The sequence below is a fragment of the Myxocyprinus asiaticus genome, chromosome 10 (assembly GCF_019703515.2).
Source record: "Myxocyprinus asiaticus isolate MX2 ecotype Aquarium Trade chromosome 10, UBuf_Myxa_2, whole genome shotgun sequence".
Lineage (NCBI taxonomy): Eukaryota > Metazoa > Chordata > Actinopteri > Cypriniformes > Catostomidae > Myxocyprinus > Myxocyprinus asiaticus.
In genome coordinates, this window is record NC_059353.1 from 5,002,563 (window position 1) to 5,020,907 (window position 18,345).

General features: G+C 44.5%; 1 protein-coding gene across 2 annotated transcripts in view; it reads left to right on the plus strand.

Moving 5' to 3' along the window:
• LOC127446825 (rap guanine nucleotide exchange factor 4-like) overlaps positions 1 to 18,345 on the plus strand; it is a 176,170-nt gene that overhangs the window by 144,976 nt on the left and 12,849 nt on the right. For both annotated transcript variants that reach the window (XM_051708088.1, XM_051708090.1), the window contains exons 18-22: positions 7,366 to 7,516; positions 12,238 to 12,326; positions 12,445 to 12,475; positions 12,577 to 12,655; positions 16,053 to 16,199. In XM_051708088.1, the coding sequence (XP_051564048.1) occupies positions 7,366 to 7,516; positions 12,238 to 12,326; positions 12,445 to 12,475; positions 12,577 to 12,655; positions 16,053 to 16,199 (497 nt within the window). The remainder of the gene's footprint in view (positions 1 to 7,365; positions 7,517 to 12,237; positions 12,327 to 12,444; positions 12,476 to 12,576; positions 12,656 to 16,052; positions 16,200 to 18,345) is intronic.

Here is an 18,345-nt window from a genome sequence, read left to right on the forward strand (position 1 = left end):
GGGGAGAGTGAGTGTAGAGTCGGCAGTGAGGGAGAGAGCCCGGTGGATCTATGACAGTAGGCAGCCGGAGCCTGATGTCCCGAGTGGAGAGCCAGACCTTCAGCCCAGGATGGTATGTAGGAGTCTCTGACCTTCTCGCATCGGCCTGGCTCCTCTGGTGCCGAACTGCCTGTTACAGGTGGATTTGAGCTGAGTCCCAGACCCTCTCGCTCTCCTCGAACCAGTGGCTCACAGCAGGAATGTCAGAAGGATCACCCGACCAGGGAAACAGGGGGAGGTTGAAAACCAAGCACACACTGGAACAGGGTGAGTCTGGTGGCTGGTTGACAGAGAGAGTTCTGTGTGTACTTGTCCCAGGGTAGGAAACGTTTCCAGCTGTTCTGGTGGTTATGGCAGTAGGTTCGCAGGAAACGGCCAGTCTCTTGAATCCTTCTGCTCCATCTGCCCGTTTTTCTGTGGATGTTAACTACTGATACCCCCAGGAGAGAGAAGGAGGATCTCCATGCTCGCGAGATGAACTGGGGACAACGGTCTGACACTATGTCTTCTGGGAGGCCGTAGCTCCAAAAGACATGATGGAATAAGGCTTCTGCAGTTTCCAGTGCTGCGGGGAGACCCTTCATAGGAAACAAATGACAGGCTTTGGAGAATCTGTCAACAGCAACTAATACACAGGTGAAGGAATCTGAGGCAGGTAGATCAGTTATAAAGTCCACCCCCAAGTGTAACCAGGGGCATTGAGGAACGGGCAGAGGAAGGAGCTTACCAGATGGAAGATGGCATGGAGATTTAGAGACGGCACACTCCGGGCAGCCTTGAATGTATCGTTGGACTTCCTCGTATGGAGTCATACGAGGTCACCAGTAGCGATTTTGGAGAAGCGAGAGGGTTTGATGGTAGCCAGGATGACCAGAGCCCAGGGAGGAGTGGACGGATGTGATGAGGGGAGTCCGAAGGCATGAGGGGATGTGTCTGCGTCCTTCAGGACACCCAGGCGGAGCAGTTTCTTCCCGTCCAGAGCCCACTGGATGGGACTGACGATTAACGGTGGAGGTAGAATGGACTCCGGTGTTCCACAAGGAGGTTCTGCTACATACAGTCGTGATTAAGCAGCCGCCTTAGTGTTCTTGGACCCTGGACGATAAGATACAGAAAAGTTAAACCTAGTAAAGAACAAGGCCCACCGGGCCTGGTGGGGGTTCAACCGTTTAGCTTCTCTTAGGGATTCTAGGTTGCGATGATCTGTAATGACCTGGAACGGATGACGTGATCCCTCCAGCCAGTGACGCCACTCCAGCGGCAATTTGATAGCGAGCAGCTCCCGGTTGCTGATGTCATAGTTTTGCTTTGCCGGTGTAAGCTTCTGTGAGTAGAAGGCACATGGATGAAGCTTGGGTGGATCCCCCTGCCGCTGGGACAACACAGCTCCAACGCCGGAGGTGGATGCATCAACTTCCACAATGAATGGTTTTTCCGGGTCAGGATGGACTAGTATGGGAGCTGTCATGAATGCTTCTTTCAGGTGTTGGAAGGCCTCCAAGGCAGACTGATTCTGATCAGGGACTTGGGTTTAAACTTGAGCAGAGAGGTTAATGGAGCAAGACTGTAGTTGCATATGAAACGTCGATAGAAATTTGCAAACCCTAAGAATCTTTTAAGCTCCTGTATGGTGGTAGGTTTTGGCAAGGTATGCACTGCACTTACCTTCCCCTGGTCCATTTCCACGCCATTGGAACTAATGATGTATCCAAGGAACTGGATGGATGACTGATGAAAACACACTTTTCTAGTTTCAAGAAAAGCTGGTGTTCTCTAAGTTTCTCTTGTACAGATGCTACGTGCTGACAATGTTCGATCTCATTCCGGGAGTTGATGAGGATGTCGTTGATGTAGACAATTACAAATCAATGAAGATACTCCCGGAACACCTCGTTCATAAAGCTCTGGAACATGGAGGGGGTGTTAGCCAGGCCATAAGGCATAACCCGATATTCATAGTGGCCAGTTGGTGTCACAAAAGCAGTCTTCCACTCATCCCCCTTCCGGATACGAACAAGGTTGTAGGCACTATGCAGGTCTAGCTTGGATAACACAGTGGCTCCTTTTAGGAGTTCTAGAGCTGCTGGGACCAGGGGAAGAGGATACCTGAACTTGACAGTCACTTTGTTTAATGCATGGTAGTCAATACAGGGTCGTAAACCTCCATCCTTTTTGGCCACGAAGAAGAAACTGGAAGCGGCAAGGGAAGTAGAAGGGTAGATGTAACCTTGCTTCAAAGCCTCATCAATGTAATCCTTCGTGGCCTTCTGCTCAGGAAGTTCAAGTGGGTAGATCCATCCCCTATGCAATGGTGATCCTGACATAAGGTCGATGGCATAATCCCATGGTCGATGAGGTGGTAAACTGGCTGCTTGTTGTGGACTGAAAACATCCTTGAAAGCATGATATTCCTGGAGTACGTCAACTTGAAGTTCATTAGCAGGATTCTCAACAGAAGTGGCAAACACAGACAAAGCTTTGCTGGAACATACAGGATGGGGAAGTTGTAAACAACTGTGGAAATATTCCTTACCCCGAGCCACAAATTCTCTGGTAGTCCATGAGAGCTGCGGTGAATGTAGTTGTAACCAAGGATGTCCCAGGATAACATCAGCTGTGGAACCCTCCAGAATCAGAAATGAAATCTCCTCAGAATGTGTGTAACCCACTCGAAGCATAACTGACTGAGTCCGATGTGTGATGATTCCTTTTCCCAGAGGTTTTCCAATTATTGAGTGGATGGAGATCGGGGTTGGAGCTGGTGGCAGAGTTTTTCCGAGACAAAACTGCCAGCCGCCCTGGAGTCAATGAGGGCCTTGGCTGAGAGAGAGACATGTGGACTAGTCACTGAAACCATAGTTGACAATGGAGCATGTATCAAAGGCAAGGAAGAGGTGTGACTCACCATTAGTCATGAGGGACTAACTGGACATTCAGCGATCACATGCCCTCCAGCTCCACAATACAAACATAGTTGTCCTTGTATCCTCCATTGACCCTCGAGTGGGGATAATCGGAATGAATCAATTTGCATGGGTTCTTCCACAGATTCTGGAGGGCGTGGATTATGTTGTGCAGACGGGGATCACAAAGCATTTTGTTCACTGATGCAAGTCTTCATTCGCTGGGACACACGTTTTCGAGGCCGATGGAGTCGTCATGAGCTGCCAGCTGCAGTCGCAGCGAAGGTTCTAGTCCCTGTCGGTAGGTTGTTAGCAGGGCAGGTTCATTCCAGCCACTCACGGCTGCAAGCTTGCAAAACTGCAAGGCATAATCTGTAATAGATTTCTTTCCTTGTTTGAGATGCTAAAGTTGTTCACTCACCGACGAATCACCAACGGGTAATCCAAAGACCTCCTTAAAGTGTGTGAGGAAGGCGTTTAATGACTGAGTGACTGGTACATTCTTGTGCCACAAGGTGTTTGCCCACTGCAATGCACGCCCTGTAAGTAATGAGTTGACATAGGTGATTTTCGCTCTCTGTAACGAACCTTTAAGATTGCATCTCGAGCATCAGCAAACACTGCAACAGGAATCTGCTGCAATCTTCCGCTGCACCCAGATGGTGATACAACTCGACGGAGTTTGTTAACCAGCTCCTCTAATATAACACTCGTCTGTGTTGGTCGATGATTGGAAGTCCCTGCTGAGTCCATTAGGTTGGTCTGTTCTTCTGTCATGGAGAAACTCACAGAAGCAGAGAGATGAACTCAGTAGCAGGGTTTACTGAACAGTTGAAGTGTTTCAACAATGTAAACGACAGGTGAGATTATCCAGGAACAGATGGGATGATAACAGTCTGGTGAGAAAGATCCACACAGGGTTGTGTAACAAAGTACAGATGATCGGTAACTCACATTAAGTCCTTTGAGCCTTTCAGGAAATGTAAACAACACAGGATCATCCAAACACCGGGGATATAACATGGGAATGCACAACAACAAACTAAGACAAGGAGAACATGGAACATAATAAGTAGCAAACAGGTAAGTACCAACAAATAGTCTGTAGTCTCAGGTATAACATTGATGACAATAGACAATGATAGTGAGTGAGAGCGGGGTATATATGCAGTCCTTGATTAGAGCGCTGATGATGTGCAGGTGCGTGTAATTAGAACTCAGGGGAGAGTGAGCGTAGACTCTTCATCTCTTTGTTAGAGCCAGTTGTCCTTTGTCTTTGAAGACTGTAGCGTATACTGAAAATCTTCAGTTTTTTGGCAATTTCAAGCATTGCATAGCCTTCATTCTTCAAAACAATAATTGACTGACGAGTTTCTAGAGAAAGCTGTTTCTTTTTTGTCATTTTTGACCTAATATTGACCTTAAGACAAGCCAGTCTATTGCATACTATGGCAACTGAAAAACAAACACAAAGACAATGTTAAGCTTCATTAACCAAATAGCTTTCAACTGTGTTTGATATAATGGCAAGTGATTTTCTAGTACCAAATTAGCAATTTATCATGATTACTCTTGGCATGATTAGGATAAGGTGTTGGAGTGATGGCTGCTGGAAATGGGGCCTGTCTAGATTTTGTAGAGCTTTACTGGTTGTTTAGATCAGTGTTACTATCAGAAATAATTAATAATTATTTCTTTAGTTATTAATTAATATTTAAATTAATTAATTAAATCTAACTCATTAAAACCTCATATGGGGCTCCAGTAAATGTAGTGCGCTACGTTTAGGAGCGGGTTTGGTTATTAGCAATAATTAATTATCAAAGATAATTATTAATTATTAAAATCAATAGAACATTGATGAGAATCAGTGTTCTTTTTTTAATCCTTTAAATCAACAATTATCAAAAATATTCATTAATCATTAACATCGATGAAACATTAATTAAAATTAACACTAGCTTATTGATCATTCAAATTCAACAATCATCAAAGATAATTATCAATTATCAAAAATTAATAGAATATTAATAAGGATTAATATTGACGGGGCACCACCCTGGAATCAGGGACTAATAACCAGATAGTATAACAGTCTCAATATTAGATTGTTTTCTTAGGAAAATCGACATCCGAAGAATATCGATTTTCGGGAATAAAATAATGAATGAAGGCTTGAATCCGAGCACTGACATCCCGTCAGCATGACACAGGTGTATGCAAAACAAACCAAAACATTTCTCTTTGAAGTATAACAAAGTTTATTTATGCAGTAATATCAATTAATAATTAATACAATGCGTCAATAAACTTCCAACTTCCAACTACAAACTAAACAGTGATATGATTAGATATGGAAATCAAAATAATCCTATAACACGTGAGGGTGTGTGTGTGAGAGTGTGTGTGTGTGTGGTTAGTACGAGAGAGAGAGAGAATAAAGTGACGGTCCCAAAGCCGATTTCGCGATCGTGGGAGAGAAAGCAGCTGTTAGTTTATCACTCAGGTGGACGGCTCGTAAAGCGTTCCGCGGTCTTTGATTCTTTAATGGATAAACTCAGTGTGCCGGTCTCACCCACGATGGCGGAAATGCACAACAGTCCAATGTGGTTGGACTACAATACAGCAAATCTCATTCGTGAAAATTAATACCCTGAGTGTTAGCCGCAATGAGCGGACTCGGTGGTCCGTAGACTGTACAAGCAATAACCTTGATACACAAGAATAACACACTATAATATTCTATCTCTGCCCAAATATAAACCTCTTACTTGAATCGCATGAGGATGCAGAATGTGTGTTCATCCGTCCTTTAACTCAGACTCGGTTCATCGAGGCTCGGGTGATGGCGGGAGGCCGTTTCCTCGCTCTGTCGGCGGGCAGTATGGCTGCTGATTCTCGGCGGGCTGGTGGAGAAATCAGCAACGTTGACTTGATTGATGATGGAAGAGAAATCTTTTATCTCTTCACTTCTGCAGGCAGTCTCGGCGGTCTCCTTCGGATCCGTTAGAGTGTTCGGTGGAACACAGAGTAATCTCAACTCGTCCAGCGAGATGGAGATTGTATGTCCACAGTTTCAAGTCGGACGTTACTTCCTTGTGCCACAAGGCTGCACCTGAGAGCAGCGATGAGCTGCATCTACGCACAGCGAGCAAAGTTGCTGGAAGCAAATCCCGGAAGCATTTCAGAGGTATTTCTACTCCTGATGATGTCATGGTTGAGGGCCGTTCTGTTGTGTACCTCATCCAATAGGAGTTGAGAGTTCGATTCTTTAGTGAGCAAGGCTTCATGGGATTTGTAGTCTGTTTTGGACTCCCTTTGTTTGATTTTGGCGTGGTTTTTATCAGTAAGATTTATGACCTGGTATGTGGACCTGAGTTAGGTTTTACGACAGTGTTAGGCCTGCCTTTGTCTTCTATCTGAATACATGAGGCCCAACAATTTGATAAAAAAATCACTATTTTCAAATAGTTTTTTACATCAGTTGAATGCCACTTTGGACAAATAAAGATCCATTTTCCTTCCGAAACAGCAAAATCCCAAACTTTTGTCCGCCAGTATGTGTGTGTATGTGTGTGTGTATATAGAAGTCACGGTTCGGTACGTACCTCAGTTTTGGGGTCACAGTTCGATACGAGTTCGGTACATCAGGAAAAAGCAACAAATCACAAATGCTAGGTTTCTTTTCATTTATTTTGAACAGACAGTAGTGCAAATTACAGTTTGTTCCACCTAGTGGCATTTAGTCCCACCTGAGGTAGTTGGTACAGTACAGCCTCCTTTAGTGTATTAAGCACTAAGCAGTAAACAGAATGCACTCTTGCATAGGCGATATTTTTTTGTTGGGTTGATAAAAAAACAAAAGGTATTTGGTCACAATCAGCTACAAAACTGAAAAGCATATCTCGTGTTATAAAAGTAAAAAATAAATAGAATAATGAAAAATAAAACTTGTGCATTAGGAGAAGCCATTCTTGTTTTGGGTTGGTGCATAGATGGTCTCTTCTTCTTGTGCTCTTTTTCCTGTTGTGGTGGTTAGCAAACAGCGTTGCATTACCGCATGCGCCCCCTTCTGGATTGGAGTGGATCACCTGTGACTGACTCAGATGTTATTCTTCGTCTGACTGCATGCAGTGAACCATGACGTCAGTACTGTGACGGTTCGGGACGAATACATGTACCATTACACCCCTAATATATATAATATATATATATATATATATATATATATATGTGTGTGTGTATGTGTGTGTGTGTGTGTGTATATATATATATATATATATATATATATATATATATATACCTTTGTGTGTGTGTGTTCTGTGGAAGAAAGGAAGTCATACGGGTTTGAAATGACATGAAGGTGAGTGAAAGAATCACTGAGGTTTGGTTTTGATTTCTAAAGTCCTTAGCGCTGATGCACCTATCATGCTGAGGCATCTCAGGGCAGTGAACAGGAGCAGATGGATTACACACTCAATAACAAACGCAGGGTGATTCATCTGGTGTTAGAGTGGGCTGCCATCAACACAGACCATCTGCAGGAGGAGGACAGCTCATACAACTTCCTCCAGGTCAGCACCTTCGCCTGACTCAGGTCTGCTCTTTTCCAATTTTTGTTGGCTTAAATGGGTTATATGATGAAGAATCAAATGTTAATTGGTTTTTGGAGATAAAAGTGTTAATTGTACCATGAAAACATCCTGTAACTTTCATTACTCAAAACTTCTCCTCAGTCCAGACCATTTATTGAAACAAAGCTGCAAAACTACTCATCAGCGAGATTAATACATTAACAGATGCCACCCAAATCAACACATACACCTATTGAAAAGTGAGGTAATAAGGAGAAAGTAGGATAGATGTCAAACTTTGTGCTGTTTCTGGTTGTGAGTAGCACCTGCCTCTCTGCAGTTCCTTCTAAAGAATCCCAGTGTTAGAAATGAGTGGCTGAGGTTTATTTTTAACAAGATCCCTGATCATTTTAAGCTAATCGGAACAGTTTGAGCAGCACATTTGCCGTGGATTGCCTTGTAAATGTGTCCCAGTATAAAGCAGAGAGGCTGTTATTGAAGGATTAAAAACTCGATCATGTTCGATGTTGTTGCTCATTTTACATGTCAAGGCGGTGTTTCTTAAAGGCACAGCAGCAAAAAAGAAGCTCTAAAATTTGACTGTTTTTGGCACAATGATCTTTACTACATATTTTTTTCAGTGTTGAGGAGTAGTTAACTAAAATTAGTGATGCGGTAACACTTTACAGTAAGGCTCCATTCATTAGCGTTGTTTAATGCTTTAAGGTTCATGAACTAACAATGAACAATATATTTTTTACAGCATTATATTTTTACAGCATTTATTAATCTTTGTTGAAGTTAATAAATATACAATTGGTTATTGTTAGTTCATAGTGCATTAACTAATGTTAACACAACTTTTGATTTTAAAAATATATTACTATATGTTGAAATTAACATTAACCAAGATTAGTAAATGATGAAAAAGAATTGTTCATTGTTAGTTCATTTATACTAATGTTGTTAACTAATATTAACAAATGGAACCTCATTGTAAAGCGTTACTAGCAATGCTACTAACTGCATTTTCCAGTGGCGTGACAGTAGTTCCACTATTTTCACAGTAGTAAAGCTTTTCCAGTAGCGCGCTACATTTTCTGCTGAGTAGTGCTGTAGCATCACAAAACATTACATTTGTCACATTGTATTTTGAACACAGCAGTGGAACCGAGGGAGTAATCCATCGCACTCACCTGAACCGTCCTCTCGCTGTCACTCTCTCTCTCTCTCTCTCTCTCTCTCTCTCTCTCTCTCTCATGTAGTGCTGGGAAAACCTAACTATTTAAGTGAATTGGCTCAGACAGTTCATGTAAATAAACTGGTAAAAATTATCGATTCCTTTATATTTAGTGTTGGGAAATTCAATTAATTTTCTTTTGGACGGTTCATGTAAATAAACTAGTTCACATACAGTAAATGATTCAGTGATTCACTTAAACCCTGTGCAGTCTTAAAGGGACTTTACCCTCTTTTTTAAATGTAATATTTTGTTCCCTTTCAAGAAGGTAACTTCAACACTGTGTCAGTAGCTAATGCTAGCTGAACTATTCCAGGTTTGCAGTGTTTACACTGGACTCCTTAAAAAGTATATTGGAAGAAAACTAAAAGAGTCACTTGCTGAAACACGTTTCTTAAACCAGCAATGTTTCACAATGGTTTTCCACCTTGAGAGCAATAAATCACTGGCATGAGCGCTGTTTTCTAGCAGTACTCATTTAGACTGATTGCGTTAACTGTGAGTGCTTGGCTCTAGCGGCTTTCTTTTGTTTTGAAAGCCGAAGCTGCTCCCCTCTCCTTCCGCTTGCTCTTCTGCAGCTCCGGAGGGAGAGTATGAGTAAGACACGAGAGAATGGGATATAGAGTGCAGAGATTTTAGGAGGCTTTGTCGCAGGATCAAGCATTCCTACCTCCTTTTTCTCCATATTAAGCGTTTTGCTGGTTCAGTATGAATACTGTATATAGCCTGAGCTGAGCCCTCGCTGACACAAATCTTGCTGAGAATGATTGTGTTCATGGCGAACACATGAAACTCAACACACATCGCATTTGACTCGCAAGTGGGTCTCCAGCTGGGAACTGACCAAAAGTTGAACACGGCTATTTGCTTCAGTTCGTAGGGTGACCGCCTCACCTCAAAGGCGTTCTGTTGTTCACCGTACAGTGTGGGACACTGTGATTTTATGCTCAGAGTTATAATACCTCCTCGCCAAAGATGCAATAGAGGAAGTACTGGCGTATAAGGCAAAGAATCGCTTCTACAGCTGCTAATTTTCTGGTCTCCAAGTAGGTCGGTGGGCTATGGCCCATGCTAGACATAAAGTGATTTGCAAGACACATACTGTATGTGCAGATAACCCCTTGCTGGAGGCCATTCTTTAGATTTCCCCCTACAGGGGACTGCATTCCAATTAAAGGTCCTACCACATGTACAAAATGTGTCAGTTCGACACAGACTCTGCAGAAGCTGAGCGGTGGCCATGTTACCTCAAATTTGATTTGCTTCTAGCTCAATCGAAGGTACAAGTGTGCGAGCACAGAGACCTGTTGCTCATACATTGGGGCCTCAAGGTCAGCTGGACAAAGAGCATGTTGGTGGCCAGTCAGCAAGTTTCCTTAAGAATGGAGCTTAACTCGGTAATCATGACTGATGAACACGTGCAGTCCATTCTCCTACACTTCACAAGGTTCAAGTTGGGGAGAACCCTGCCGTTTTGTCAGTACCATCGAGCACTGGGCTTTATGGCTGCTGCAGCTACCATTACCCTGCTAGGCTTGCTATGGATGAGACCTCTCCAGTGATGGCTAAGCCCGATGGTACCTCATTATGCTTGGCGACACAGTCAACTTCGCCTCCTAGTTGCTGTTTAAGCCAACAAATCTGATCTTGAAGGCTTGAGGAATGATCTGGGCTTTGGAAACTGCATGTCTGGCCTCAGAATGGGGCTTGTATAACAAAATATGATTGTTCAAACCGATGCTAAACACCATACTACAGGCTAGTGCCCCTTCAACAAGGTGGCTGTATTCCTTAAAGTGTCGACTCTTTACTGATTGGTGCTCTTCCAGGGATGAGGACCCAAAGCAATGCCCTGTGCAGACCATACTCTCCTTAATGCGTTTGGATGCAGGACTCACTGTATCCTAAGTCAAGGTTGATTTCGCTTCAATATTGACCACTCCTGACCTTTGAAGTCTATAGGGAAATACCCTCTGGACAGCAGATTTCATTCCGCTTCCATCCCAGTCTGGAGCTTAGTACTGGTGTTTAACATGCTTACGGGTTCCCTGTTTGAGCCACTGTAGGCATTAAGCATACGCATAATCTTTTGAAGACTTTGCTGCTACTCCTTTGGCATCAGTAAAATGTTTTGAGGACCTTCAGGGCCTTTTGGTCAGCAACTCTTTCTAAGAGTTTGGACCGGGCCTGTCAAAGGCCATTCTCAAGCCTAGAGAGGGTTATGTGCCCACAGTGCTGGCAACACTCTTTAGGGCTCAGGTTGTTACCCTGCAGGTGTTCTATCCAACTTGTTCTCTCCTCCCTTTGAGTCTGATGAGGCTAAGAGACTACACATGCTCTGACCTATGAGGGCATTACGCATGTACATTGACTGAACGAGACAATTTGGGGTATTGAAACAACTATGTCTTTGCTTTGGAGGCTGTTCCCAGAGGATTGTTGACTCTAAGCAAAGAATTTCCCTCTGGGTCGTGGATGCCATTGCACTTGCTTATAAATCGCAAGGCATACAGTGTCTTGTGGGTATTAAAGCTCATTCCACCAGGAATGTGGCCTAATTTGGGCATGGACAAAAGGCGTGTCACTAGAAGACGTGTCTGGCTGCAGGTTGGGCTTCCCCTAACACCTTTGCCAGGTTTTATAACCTGCATGTATCTTTCTAGATTTTCACAGAAGAAGAGGATTGATTATCCAGTGATTACTGACCACTTGGTTAGTGTTGTCGTATTAGGTGTTAGACAACAGCTGTGTTTTCTCTATTCTTACTGGTGTGAATGGGAGCATGAGGGCAATGCTATACTACCCTGTTGGCTAGTGTCATAGTACCAAACCCCTTGCCATGTGACTGCCCTGCTCCCCTTCTTCCCACTAAGTGAGAAGATGTGTTGAAACATTGGACCACTACCTAGTATGGCTAATGTCTCTGTCTAGGCATCAAGCCATATGGTTTATTGTTCCTCCACTTTCTGAAAATACCTGCAATGAAGCATGCATAGGGCGGAGCACCAAGCATCATCAGCCAATCAAATTGTCATGATGGGATAGTGTTTCAACATCAGGTCTGTAGGAGGAGCTCCCACAACATCAGCTACTGATGCAGAGTTTTGTTCCCTCCTTTCAGGGAACCAAGGTTACATCAGTAACTGAGACATTTTGATACAATTAAACATGGTTTTACTACAGTAATACTGTAGGATCCTCATAGTGACCATGGTTTTACTATAGTAAAATTGTAGTAACCCTGATTAAATTTGTGGTTACAATGATTTGACTACAAATACCATGGTTAAACTATGGTTACTACAATAAAACCACGGTTAAGTTATTACATCTAATTAAATATATGAATATCAGATGATATTATTGAATTTTGCAATCAGAAATTATTTATGACCCCTTTAAATCTAGTCAATACACAAAGAAGAAAAATCTGAGTTTCAGCCCAGAGTATTCTTTCTCAAATAGTGCCTTTGTGTTGCAGGAATTCTATGAGACAGTATGTGAAGATTACAGAATAATCCCAGCTCTGAAAGATCAGCTGTCTGAACTGGAGAAGATCATCAAGCAAAAGTGAGAAAAATTCTTATATATAAGAGAGATTTTCACTTAACAGTCACAGAAAGCTTTTACTTTGCTTATATCTCATGCCACTATCACTCACTATCATTCACTTTGCATGTATGCACAGTTCAGATGATGGCAGGCCCTCACAGAAAAAGGTGAGAGGAAAATAAACACAAATCCAGTGATTCTACAGTTTGTCTTGTGATGGAACTGAATCAGTACTGAATCAGTGTCATATGATTCTCACTCATTTCAGCACAAAGTTCTTCTGCGTCAGTTCAGTATGGGGAATGACAGGCTGCAGAAGCGACAGCCAATCTGGAGCACAGATGAGAGTGAGTCATCAGGGTGCGCCAGTGTCTGCTACACAATTCAAGAGTGACCTATGATAGATATATATGTAAATATATGTAAAATCACATTTCACAAAATAATTGTACTAATTGTAAGTATAATCATTAAACATTTAACAATGCTACAGGTTAATAACAAAAAATAAATAAATTAAAAATAACAAGTGAACATGCGGAGATTTTAAGCAATCAATAAATTAATTGTGTAATCATTAAGCAGATGCACAGGTAGCTGTAATAACCTGCCGGGAATTATTGCCCGCCGCACCTCCACCAGTGCCTTCAGCCCAGCTGCGGGGTCATTAGCCAGGAGCCACCTATCTTCAGTGTTTTGCCCCATTAATCCCAGAACATCTCCTGGTGGTGGGGCAGTGGTCAGGGACATCTCCCTGCCAACCCCTGCAGCTGTACACCGGATCCCCTCCAATGCCTCTCATCCTTGTCTTCCAATCCAGACATCCTTCCTTCACAAATTACTTGCAATCAGGGTTCTATATGTCATAATACCTTGACCCGACCATATGCGCCAGCTCGTTGGCCAACTGGCATCAAGATGCGTTCTCAGTGCCCTACTGGCACTGGCACCATATCTCTCGGTAACTCAGTGCCACTGGTTCCATATGGCATACTACCTCAGCATAAGCCCTCACCACATATCACCCAGGTTCCCTATTCCTCAGTTTCCTACTTCTGAACCCCCCACTTTTTGTCCTTCCTTCTTAACCACAGCCAGAAACTCCCTTTCTCAGCTTCCTCTGCCAATTCCTTCCTCCTACGATGCCAATGTCTCTAAATAGGTGCTGCATTGATGTTCCCATAAATTCTCGGCAACCAACCTCCACAGGGTAGGTGGCAGTCCTCCATCCATTTTCCCTGCACTCTGCGGCCAGATCAGCATATTTTAGCTTCTTTCTCTCATAGGCTTTCTCCAGACCCTCTTCCTATGGAACAGTAAGCTCAATCATTACTATTTTCCTAGCTGAAGTCAACCACAACACTACATCCGGCCTTAAGGAGGTAATGGCAACCTCGGTAGGAGATTTTAGCTGATGGCCAAGGTCAACCATCATTGACCAATCACTTCCAGGCACCAAGCTTGATCTGGCTTCCCTCCATGCTGTGCCTTGTGCGGCACCTCCCTTTTTAACAAAATCAACACCCTGCCTCTGGGGAGCATGGTTGCCTTTGTTTGTCTTTCCTCTATGCACCTCTAGGATCTCTGACAGCTTCCGCAGGACCTGATCATGCCACCACCTGTACAGTCTTTGTGCCAGGGCAGTCTTGCACCCAACCAATATGTGCTGCAAGTTTGCTCTTGGGGCCTCACAGAGGGGGCAACTTTCCTCTTTGCCATACCACAGAGACAAATTCCCAGGGCTTGGTAGGGTATCGTAGGTGGATCTTATTAGAAAACTTAGCCTGGCCTGGGGTATGTTCCACAGGTCAGCCCATCCTAACACTCTGTGTTAACTGCCCTAACCTTATACCCTTCCTCTTCCACCCTAGTTACTTCCATAACTACCATTGCTTTCCTCTGTTTTTTTGGGAGGCTGCTGACCACAGTTTGGGAGCCACCCCCCATCCAAGGCCTGTTCTTCCTGACTGTGTTCTTCTAACAATCTCTTGATGCTTCAGTCATGAAACTGCCTGGTTTACAACCTCCTCTGCTTTCCAAGTTCTGCCTGTTCGGACTTGGACTTGACCTGCCCTCACTGCCTGGTTTGTCGATTCCCGTTGTTCCAAAAACAAGCCTGGTCTTTTCCTGCTTGTAGCCCAGAGTGAGTGATTTTAGAGACAGTTGTAAAGCATTTCTTACAAACAATGCTACATCTGAGATACAATGTGGCAGGCCTAGCCACTTCCTGAAATAACTGTTGGCCTTGGTGTCCATCCTTGCCACTGCTGCTGCAGAAATCTCACACATTTAAAGTGGCCACATCAGACAATGGTAAAATTTAAATTGGTAACACCAAATCTTGAATTTGCCTGGGAGATGAGAATTGTCTATCTTATCCAGGCCCTCTTTCAGTTGCTTCAGGACCAACTCTGCCATGTGTTTGTCTAAAAAAGATCTCCTGTGTATTCTCTCCCTAAACTTCGAATAGGCTGCTCTGCCACTGTGATTCTTTCCTCCTCCACCTCAAACGAAATCCAATCATCCCTCACTGCCTTTCTAATAGAAAGACTACGTGATTTTGTTGGCTTAATCTTCATTGTGGACCGTGCCAATAGCTCTTCCAGCCTTTTCAAGAGCCAGTTAGTACATGCAGCAGTCTGGAGGATGCTTGTGACATCATCCATATAACTGCACAGAGCTAGCAATCTCACCCCAGATTGTGTACGGATTCCTTGGACCATTTGTCTTGCACCAGTTAGGATGATCTCGAATGAAGCTGTGAACAGGATGGGAGAGATTGAACATTCCATTGCTATTCCTTTTTCCAGTTGCTGCCATCGCGTTGTGTAGTCCTGTTGCATGACATATCTTCAGGTCCCATAGTAGCTGTCCACCAAGCTCCTCATGCACTCAGATACATGAAAAACTCCAGTGCATAGCTAAAAAGCTGGTGTGGAACTGATCCATAGGCATTTGCCAAGTCCAGCCAGACAATGTGGATGTATTTCTTATCACTCTTGGCAGACTGGATCTGCTCCCATATTACAGATGCATGTTCCACACACTCATGAAAACCTGGTATGCCTGCCTTCTGGCAGCTTGTGTCTATGTATCCATTCTTCAGGAGGTAGTCAGACATCCTCCTTGCTACCACCGAAAGAAAAGCTTTCCCTTCACGTTCAATAGAGCAATGCTCCTAAACTGACTGATGCTAGTGGATCCCTGCTCTTTGGGTATGAAGATGTGCCCTTCCCCACTCCACGGGTATGCACTGCTTCTTCCAGGCAACCCTCAACAGTCTCCACAACATTTTAAGAACCATGGGGCACTTCTGATACAGCTTGTATGGTATCCCATTTGGGCCTGGGGCTGAAGTTGCCCTGGCTTTTTCGACCACCTGCCTCACCTCATTCAGTGTAGGCAGATCTACATCAAATTCCACTACTGTCTCTACTGGCCATGGGACATATCCAGGGGAGCCAAGCGGGTTGTCTTTGTAGGGGTCACCAAGTTGCTGTTCCACGTGGTCTTCTAGTTCCTCTTTTGCCATCACCAGCTTCCCACTCTTTTCTTCCAGCAGGTTTCTGGCAAACTTAAAAGGATCATATTATATTACTATATTTATTGAAATGTTAGAACGTTATTTATAAAATATAAAATATTTTGAATTATTTAAAAATGCTTATTTTATTCTTTTATTCTTTTAAAAATGATTTCAACATTGGATTGTTCCGATTAATTGTGTGCATTGTATTGTTTTAGTCCTCTTTAAAGTGTACTGCAGTGATCACACCTACACCACTATCAGAGTGCCTGTCGCTGCATCTGTCAGAGAGGTCATCTCCGTGGTTACCGATAAACTGGGGTCAGGTGATGACCTTCTGCTCATTCACATGAGCTCAGCTGGAGGTGAAAATACACACCTTTCCTTTCTTATTTCTGGTTCGACAGGCATTTCCTATCTTTACATTTGTGTTTGATTAATTTTTATTAACCCCATGTTTGCAGTTCTCATTGACCTCTGGCTGACAGTCCGAGCTCTGTGTGACACCCATCTTCTCATAGCAATGATGCTCAATGCTGCTGCTCCGTTTTGGTCTGTGTGATACAGATGTTCCAGACTCACTGCCAGTTCACACACATACTGCACTGTGACCCAGTGCTGACCTCACAAAACAAACAAAGAGTCACCTTTACTCATGCTGCTACATGTAGAACTGGTCCTAAAAGTCTCAAATTTAGATTAGTTTACACATGAAGTACATGCTTAGGTCATCTAACAAAACGTCCCGGTTACTTTCGCAACCTCCATTCCCTGATGGAGGGAACAAGACATTGTGTCCATGTAGTGACACTAGGGGTCACTCTTGGAGCCCCGAACAGCTCTGCTTTTTTGAAAAAAAGCCAATGAGAATTGGCGAGTGGAACTTGCATGCCACTCCCCCGGACATACGGGTATAAAAGGAGCTGGTATGCAACCACTCATTCAGGTTTTGTGCTGAGGAGCCGAGACCAGGTCCTGGACATTTCAGTGGGTAGTTCAGCATTGTGGCAAGAGTGACACAATGTCTCATTCCCTCCATCAGGGAACGGAGGTTACGAAAGTAACCAGGATGTTCCCTATCTGTCACTCACTCGACGTTGTGTCGATGTAGTGACACTAGGGCTTCCTATACAAAATACCACAACTAGCTGAACTGTGTTACGTGAACTAGCAGTGTGTGATGGGCAGACTGCTGTGTGCCTCGTAGCCAGCGCACCAGGCCATCACGTAACCTCCCCCAACGCTCTTATGAGCATCGAACAGTCCATTAGGAACAAGTCAGCTGCCCAACTATAGGGACAGGCTAGCCCAGCTGAGGCCCCTTTTCCCTCTCTTTTCTCCTCAAATAGAGTGGAATTTGTTAACTGACTGGGAGCCATAAGTGTCTGTGTCGGGGGGTGTCCCTCCCAATGGAAAGACACCGTGGAGACCACACCCCACCCAAAGGGGGGGGGGGTGTATTCTGAGTGGAATACGTCACATGGTCTTACCGAGTCTTGTCGGAAGTATGTCACGTGGAGAGGTCCCATGGTAGGTCCTACCCAAAGGGGGAGGAGTTTCTACAGAGCATGGTGACCGGGGGCAGAGGGCCTCTGCCCAAGGAAGACACAGTTTGCCATCAGGGAAACAATTTTGCAGAAGATATCACATGGGGTCGCCTTCAGGGAGCCAGCACATGTGGAGCACCTACCTCAGTACAGGGGCTCATTAGCGCACATACTGTGCTGGTCAGCGAGTTTCTACGCAAACTCATCTGCCAGAGGGCTAAGGAGGAAAGTCATCCAGGGATTACAGTCTGTGAACACGACTGGAAGTCAAGAGCGCATGTCTTCACCTCAAGGGAGGGGAAAGGTGCTATGCGCAAGCGGTATATCCGGCCAGCTGTCCCGGAACTTACCTGCTCGTGCCTGCCAATACACGGGACAAGACCGGCTCAACCCGGAGATTGAAGAACCTCGCAAAGGTGTTGGGTGTTGCCCAGCCCACTGCCCTGCAGATGTCTGCCAAAGAGGCACCACTGGCCAGGGCCCAGGAGGCCGCCACACTCCTGGTAGAGTGGGCTCATTACCCCACAGGGGCTGGCATGTCCTGAGCCTGATATACCATCGCAATGGTGTCAATGACCCAGTGGGTGATCCTCTGTTTGGAGACAGCACTTCCTTTCCGCTGTCCACCAAAGCAGACAAAGAGCTGCTCGGAGCTTCTAAGGCTCCGCGTGTGATCCAGATAGATGCGTAAAGCTCTCACTGGACACAGCAATGCCAAGGCTGGGTCTGTCTCCTCCTGGGGCAGCGCTTGCAGGTTCACCACCTGATCCCTAAAAGGGGTCATGGGAACCTTGGGCACATAGCCCGGTCGGGGTCTCAGGATCATGTGAGAGTAACCCGGACCGAACTCCAGGCATGATTCGCTGACAGAGAATGCCTGCAGGTCCCCTACCCATTTGATGGAAGTGAGCGCAGTCAGGAGGGCAGTCTTCAAAGAGAGTGCCTTAAGCTCAGCTGACTCCAA